Genomic DNA, 8,458 nt, shown 5'->3' on the forward strand with positions numbered 1-8,458 from the left:
TTGAGAATTTCATAAGAAGCATCTCTGTTTCTTATAGTAAATGTCATTAATCTTAGTAATTTTTAAGAATTCAATTGTCAAATCTCAGTGAAGTCCTCCCTGATCTAAGCCCTGGAAAGACGACTTTGGCTGGGTGCAGTGGTTCACAGCTTTAATATTAACTACTTGGAAGGCTTAGGAGGATCACAGGCCAAGGCCAGCACCGGCAAAACATTCTCAAGACCCATTTCAACCAAACAAGGTGGGTGTGCCTGTTCTCCCAGTTACGTCAGGAAACCTCACTCGGAAGACTGAAGCCCAGGCCAGTCAAAGAAAAAAGTCAAAATCCCACAACAACCATGAACAAAAAAGCAGAAGAGGGACTTGGTAGAGCACTTGCCTAGCATGCATGAATCGCTGGGTGCATTGCTCAGTACCACATAAATAGAAAAAGCTGGAGGTGGTGCTGTGGCTCAAGAGGTAGACTGCTAGCCTTGAGCAAAAGAAGCTTGGCGACAGTGCCCAGGACCAGAGAGTTTCATCCATAAAAATGACAAAAAAAATACAGCAGAATAGATACAAGTCTCTAAATTTATCAATGACAACAACAACAACATACACACACAATATTCACACACACACACAGACAGACAAACGTTAATCATTGTGATTTGGAAGGTACTTTGCTTAATCTTACTACAGTCAATCATAACATATATCACTCATTCTCACAGGAGCTCATACAAAGGCTGATAGCTTTCTATGGTTTTTCTTCTGACTTTTTTGTGACTTTTTGCTGTGTAAACTCTCTTTTCTTCTTTTTTAAAAAATATATGTTGTTTTATTGTAAACTAGAAGTGGCATTGTGGCTCAAAGTGGTAGAGCACTGGACTTGAGCTGAAGAGCTGAGGGATAGCACCTAGGGCCAGAGTTCAAGCCCCAAGACTGACATAAAAAACAAAAACAACAAAAACCCAAAGCAAGAAGTGCTGGGAATGTGGTTCAGATAGTAGAATGCCTGCCCAGCAAGCATGAGGCCCTAATACCAAAGAACAATACCAATTACTGGGGATCGAACCCAGGATATAGGACTTTGCACTTGCTAGGCAAGTAATTTGCCACTGAGCTACATCCCAACCCTCCAATGCCACTTGGACCAGAATGATTTTTCTTTTAGCAATGAGGTTTTTCAAAAGTACACACATATGTATTCCTGGGTACTTTTAGTACAGCAATGGGCACAAGAAAAATAATTCATTTTTTTGTTTTCTTTTTTAAAATATTTTTTCCTGTAAAGATACTGTACAGAGGGGTTACAGTTACATAAGTAAGATAATGAGTCCATTTCCTATCAAGAATTGCTATCCTTTCCTTTTTTCCCCCCTACCATCCCTTTCCTCCCCACCTCCCCAATTCCTCCCTCCTCCGAAAGTTGTAAAGTTCATTTTCCACATAGTGTCTTGGGTATCTGGTTGTTACAATGAGTCATCCTGTATCCTTATTTCAGCATTTTGCTATTTCCCTTCCCCTCCCCAAATTAGAAAATTGTATGTACAAGATGCAGGGCAACAGAATCAAATACGGTGAAAACAGGTTATACTATGGGGGAAGAACATACAAAAGAAACCAAATAATCACATAGTATATTATAGGTACATTAAAAACAATAGTAAGAAAAATAAAACCAAAGAACTCAATTGAATAAGTGTGTATATGATTAAATTTTAAGTGCTCCTAAGACTTTCTTTCATATATTTGAAACATATTCCCCATTAATTGATTGTATTATTTGTATGTTTATGAAGATATATTAAATAAACTTCAAAGAATTTTTTTTTTGGGTCTGGGCACTGTCCCTGAGCTCTTCAGCTCAAGGCTAGTGCTCTATCATTGGAGCCACAACTCCACTTCCAGCTTTTTCTGCTTATGTGGTGCTGAAGAATCAAACCCAGGGCCTGATGGATGCAAGGCAAGCACTCCCAATGAGCCACCTTCACAGCCCAAAGAATTTTTTTGTAATTGCAACTCAAATTAAATTATTATTAATTTTACAGAAACCCAAGTCACAGTATAAAATCATTCTTTCATATAGAGATGTAGCCTAAGTAACATGTTTCCAGAACTGAGTAATTACATGTTTAAGGTACTTAATAAAATGTAATCTACACTTATAAAACTTTAAGGTTTTCTTTGGTGTCAGTTGTGGGCTTGAATTAAGGGCCATCCTTGAGCCTGTGTGCTCAAGGCTAGTGTTCTACCACTTTGAACCACAGAGCCACTTCCTATACTTAGAAAACTTTATGATGCAGGCTTTATTACTTTTACTTTTATAAGTAGAAAATCAGTATAGCATTATACAGTGTGGGGAAATCTGTGGGGAACACAGGTAGCAAAGATGGCCCTGAGAGGAAGTTGAGTGGGCAGAACCGATTTGTTTAGGTTCAGTGTGTAAACAACTCATGGAAGCTTAGGTGCATGATAAGGTGTGGCCTTTCAGTGATTGGTTGGTTCCATTTCCTCCCCTCCCACGCAGTCTTTTGCTTTAAAAAGAGGATGCTCCCTGTTAATAAAGGAGCTCCTGCTTGACTTGACTCCCTGCTGCCTCTGATTGTCTCCTGGAGGCTGGGGAACAGGCGAGCGGCCGCACTTACCCCTCCTCGGACCCTGTCCGTCCAAAGACTGACGAAGACCCAACAATATAGATTGAGACAAATGTCATTTCTTTGCAACTTTAAATGTCTGGCTTAAGGCAATTTTCCAAGATAGATTGTAAAAAGGTATTTTGCTAAATCTTGTCAGTGAAAATTATTTTTGTTCTGCTTTGACCTTTTCAGATCCTTTGCAAGTACAAATCTGGATACTAACTGTCGTACACATAGTTCATTGCTTGTGTTTCTAGAGTCTCACATACCTAAAAGCTATAGATGTCACAAATGATGTCACAGTTTTCTTGTAGTTGCTGTAAAATGAATAAAAATCAAATCAATCAAATATTGTTTCTCCAACACATACTATAAGATTAACCAAAAAGCAAAGGCCTCTATTAGTATCAATTTAAGCATAAATATCAATTTACAAGGAAATTCTTCAACGGTTTTATAACAAAATATTTTTTTTTACTAATAGCTGAAATGGTTACATTTCTCTTTCAAACAAACACCAAGTTGTGGATAATTAGTAATATTTCCTTTGGGCATACTATCCTAATCTGACTATGGTAGAATTAATCTTGAAGTCATCAACTAGTGTACATATGGTAGAAGGGAGCTGCTTTCTGATGTCAGTTCCTTCGTGAACAGATTGCAGAATCTTGGGCAAGTCATTACACTTTGATCAGACCTGTACCCACAGTAATGAAATGGGAGCCATCAGGGATGAACATGGGCAGTACATGGGTCTCTTGTCTTTTAATCCTCATCTCTTGAGTCAGACATCCAGCACATACTTAGAGTGAGTAAGGTAAGGCATTTTAGTAAAACCTATTTCAAAGAAAAACCACCCTAAAGATTGGGCTTTTCCCATTAATCAAAAGGAGAGCCTGTATAAAGTATTGTCTTCTTTTATCTTACAGCTGAATATAATGCAGCCTCTGGAGAGCAGTTTCTTATGCTGCTGAGGCTTCCAAGAAGGGACCAAACTTCCCCTCTGAGTGGAACAAACTCCAAGACAAGACTCGTAGCCTGTGCCCAAAACTGTGAAATGGACACTGAGAACAGAGGCAGTGCCAAAGCTGCCCATGGATGACTGCGGTTAACTTGAGATACGAGAAGTTCCCAATTGTAATCTTCCCTTCATCTCCTCACCTACTGCCTACTGCCTACTACTTTATCCTGGCTTAGCATACTTAGGTGGTGTGCATGAGGGACCAAGCTGGCCCACGAGGTGAATTCTCTCCCCCAGGAATTCTAGTCCCTCCCTACAAGGCCCTTCTAATCTCTCACACCAATTGAGTCTTGAAGTGAAGAAGTGTTATAATAAATGTGAACTTGCCTAACTGGGTGATAATACAGAGCCATGTGTGACAGGTTCATGGAGGCACACAGGAGAGACTTGGAGGTAGCTCTGGCCCCTCCAATCTCTCTTCTAGTTATTGTTAAAGAGTGCACTATGTAGCTACAACCAGTCTGTGCAGAGTGTTTACAGGAAAAAGACTGTGAGTTGATAAGACTGTATGCAGAAAAAGTTCTGTTTATATTTGGAAGCAAAAGATAGCTACTCCAACATGCAGCAACTCAAACTGTACTAGGTATGCACATATGTTCTTCAAAGCCATTAATCCAAAGGTGTACTCAATCCAACAGGAAGGAATCAAAATGAAGTGGCAGGCATCAGGAAAGGGTCTTAAAAGAAAGGTGTCCAATAAGAACAATTCAAAACTACAAAATATGTAAGGATATTTAATGAAGCATCAAATGTACCAGGTGGAAATTCAAATAAATCACTCCAAGAGCAAAAGTAAAAAACATAAAACTCTCAATAATAAAAGGAAGAAAAAGCAGAGCTGGGGAGATGTGATGTAATTAGCCAAAGCACCTAAATCAGCTAAACAGACCTAGCATAAGCAATGAAATTGAAACTGTAATAAGGTCTGCCAAGAAAGACAGTCCAGGACCATATGAATTCATTGTGGAATTTTTTCTTAGCATTAAAAAATTAATCTTAATGTTTCTCAAAATTCCATACAGTAGAAAGGGAAGGAATGCTACCAAACTCATTCCACAGAGCCAGTACCAACAGACACCAAAAACAAGTAAGAACCAAGAAAAAAAATTCAGCCAATGTCCTTGATGAATGTAGGTGCATATGTTCTAAATATAATAGAAACTAAATTCAACAACAGAAAAATATCTTACACTGCAGTATACTACATTGGGTTTAGTTCCAAGGATGTGAATGAAGATGGCTCAACTTATGCAAATCAATTAACATAATATAGGGCATAATAGAGCAAAGCACAAAACACATGATCATCTCAATAGATGCAGAAAATACGTTGTTTTTTTGTTTGGTTGTTTGCCAGTCCTAGGTCTTGAACTTAGGGTTTGGGCTCTGTTCCTTAGCCTCTCTCTTAAAGCTACCACTGAACCACTGCATCACTTTGGGCTTTTTCTGAGTAGTTTATTGGAGATAAGAATCGTAACCCCTCTATACAGTATTTTCACAATAAAAAAATGTCCACATTATTCAAGTGAAAAAAAAAGAACCCATAGATATTTATATCAGTATATGACACAATGAATTTCTTTGTCTTAAAAAAAAAGAATCTCATGACTTTCTTCTGATGGAGGCTTCTTGAGTAGATAGGATTATAGGCATGAGCCAAGAGCACCTGGCTCAGAAAATACTTTTGACAAAAATGAAATCAATCACACTTCATGGTAGAAGCCTAAAAGAACTAGGAATAGAAAGAATGTATCTCAACACAAGAAAGGCTATCAGTGTAAAGCCTGTAGCCAACATTGTATGAAATAGGAAAAAATGAAACCATTTTCTCTATAGTCAGGAATGTGGCAGAGGTGTCTCTATTTCCACCCTCATTTACTGTAATGCTTCTTATCTTATCCAGAGAAGTAAGGGAAGAGAAAGAAATGAAAGGGATGCCAACATAAAGAAGAAATCTAATTATTCTTATGCAGATAGTGAGAAGTTATCTAAAAGACCTCAAAGATTCTACCAAGAAAACTCTCTTAGATGTGATAAAGACTTTCAGTGAAGTGGCAGGATTCAAAAACAACACATATAATTAACAGCCTTTTCTATACTCCCAATATTGTATAAACCTTCTCTACAACACTGACACAGTTGTGGGTGATAAAACAACCTCGATACATTTAGTATCTTTCTACAGTTTTTCTCCCCACCCCCTGCCCACCCCAGTAATATACGCCTTTTCCTAGGCTACAGGATCCATCAATAGCTTCTTCTCTCCAACACCAGCCTGTTTCACTCATATTTTTTCTGGAAGCAACATATTCATCACCATCATCCACCCTGAACTATTGGTTTATATATCATTCATCAACAAAAGTCAAACTATATCATTAGAGACTTGTTACATGTAGAAATTATCTGAACAATAAAACTCTTTAAGTCTAAAGTATAAACTTTTTTTTTTGTTGGTCACAGGGCTTGAATTTGGCCTGGGCGCTGTCCCTCAGCTCTTCAGCTCAAAGCTAGGGCTCTACCACTTGAGCCACAGTGCCATTTGCCATTTTCTGGTGGGCTGGCTTTGAACCACAATCCTCAGATCTCAGCCTCCTGAGTAGCTAGGATTACAGGCATGAGCCACCAGCACCTGGCTAAGTATAAGCATTTTAAAGAAATAATTTTAGACTCATTATATTGAACTCTAATTTACCATGACTATTTCCAAGATTTAATTGTGATAATCTCTCTCACTCTTGTCTCTTCCTCTCTCTCTATGCACATATAGGTAAACTTTGTATGTTCTAAGTATCAATTTACATGCTATACATACATGTGTACATGTGTCAGTCAGTAGTCTTTGATGATACAATCTTTGTAAGATGAAAGGCATCAAAGATCTCTTAGACGAGTCAGAGATTACTGAGGTCATTTTGTTCTTATCAGTGTGAAGGATTAAAAATAAGATTTAGAGATTACAAATGATTTCTCAGACTTAATTTCTTTTTGGCCAGAACATGTACAATTACTCTACGTTCTCTAAGGGGATTGAGTGGTTATTTACAATAGATTGAGTAGTTATTTACGAAGTAGTATACCAATTTTACCTATAATTATTAAATCTCCTATGGTGCAAAGATAATCAGTATAAAGCCTCCTCTGAAATATTACTGTAAAAGCTTTGAGAATCAAAGTTGAAGTTGAATTTTTATTACTGCAACTGGCTAATATGTGCACCAACATTTTGGATTAAATTTATTTTGAAATTCAACTTGAGTGTGTAGGTATGCATCATCCTTTCCCTCTCTAATTTCCTCGTTCACAAGTTCCTCCTCCACCCTGTTCTTTTCACACCTTATAGGTATCTTTTCCATGCTTTGGATGTGGGGAAGGAGGGGAGGACTGGGACTGCGACTGGGACCATGATACTGGCTTTGGATTTTGGGTACCAGCCTCACATGGTGGCAGAGCTCTGGAGGCTAAAGACAGGTGTCAGGTCTCTTAACCCCATTATTTCTGCTGAGGGCGCTACTTTTCCTGCCTGCTGATGTCATGCACAATTCTCTCCTCTCTTGCCTACTTTAGTTGCATCACACTCTCTTATTTTTGGCTACTACAACAGATTAGGAATAAGTAGCAGTCTTATGGCATTTCTTCTTTCAGGCATCTAAGCTAGAACGGTAGCTCTGGATATTAAAACAAAAATACTTGTTTGTGACTTCACTTCCATAGATGTGTTTACATTCATATATATGTGTGTATCTATCTATTTATCTATCTATACACATAGGTGAAAATATTTTGCATATTTAGATCTCACCTTTCTTTGACATCTTCTTGGTCAAGTTGTATTTTGTAGTCAGATAAAATTTCACTAGCAGAAGAAAACAAAACATATGATCAGACATTGCTTGATTTCCTAGACTTGATATTTAGTTCTAATTAGATGTAGTTTAGCTTAGAATTTTGTGCACCTTTTTAAAAAAATTTATTGCCAACATGATGTACAGAGGAGTTACAGTAAGTAAGGCTGTGAGTATATTTCTTGTTCAACTTGCTGTACCCTTCCTCATTTTTTCCCACTTTCCCTCCCCCAATTGTACAGATCACGTCCAACAGACTGCCTTGTGAGTGTTGCTGCTGCATTAGTTCCCCCTTTGTCCTTTGTCTCACCATTTTGTTGTTCCCTTTCTTTACCTAATTCAGATAAACATATATACAATATCCAGGGTATCAAAAATCAAATATGTGAAAATAAGGGATAAACCATAGGGAGAAAAAAACACAAAAGAAACAAGAAATGATTAAAAACAACAACAAAGAAAACCCTCTGTGTCCATGTCTTGGGAGTTGATTTCACTTAGCATCATCTTATATGTTCACATGTAAACAGCTTTTGAGCTACTCTGCTTATCTGCTAGGATTATCCTAGACATATACTAATTATTACAAATGAGAGAAACCCTAGGACCTATGTTTTTTTGGGCCTGGCTTACTTAATACGATTTTTTCCAAGACTTTCCACTTCCTTACAAATGGGGCAGTGTCATTCTTTCTGATGGAAGCATAGAATTCCATTGTATGTATGTGTTTATATATAAACACATACATATATATACATATATAAATATACATATACACATATGTATATTTATCTCACATTTAATCAATCCCTTCATCTATTGAGGAGGATGTGGGTTGGTTCCAAATCTTAGCTATGGCAAATAATGCTGTGATAACATAGTTGTGCTGGTAGCTTTAGAATGGCCTTGTTTGTGGTCATCTGGGTAAATGCCCAGAAGTGGGATTGGTGGGTCATAGAGGAGCTCTATGT

General features: G+C 37.7%; 1 protein-coding gene across 1 annotated transcript in view; it reads right to left on the reverse strand.

Annotated features, from left to right (window-relative positions):
• Positions 1–8,458, reverse strand: part of Tpte2 (transmembrane phosphoinositide 3-phosphatase and tensin homolog 2) — a 137,004-nt gene that overhangs the window by 53,034 nt on the left and 75,512 nt on the right. Inside the window, exon 15 of the mRNA XM_013011816.1 lies at positions 7,445–7,498. Coding sequence (XP_012867270.1) covers positions 7,445–7,498 — 54 coding nt within the window. The remainder of the gene's footprint in view (positions 1–7,444; positions 7,499–8,458) is intronic.

Source organism: Dipodomys ordii, unplaced genomic scaffold (assembly GCF_000151885.1).
Source record: "Dipodomys ordii isolate 6190 unplaced genomic scaffold, Dord_2.0 Scaffold1, whole genome shotgun sequence".
Classification (NCBI taxonomy): domain Eukaryota; kingdom Metazoa; phylum Chordata; class Mammalia; order Rodentia; family Heteromyidae; genus Dipodomys; species Dipodomys ordii.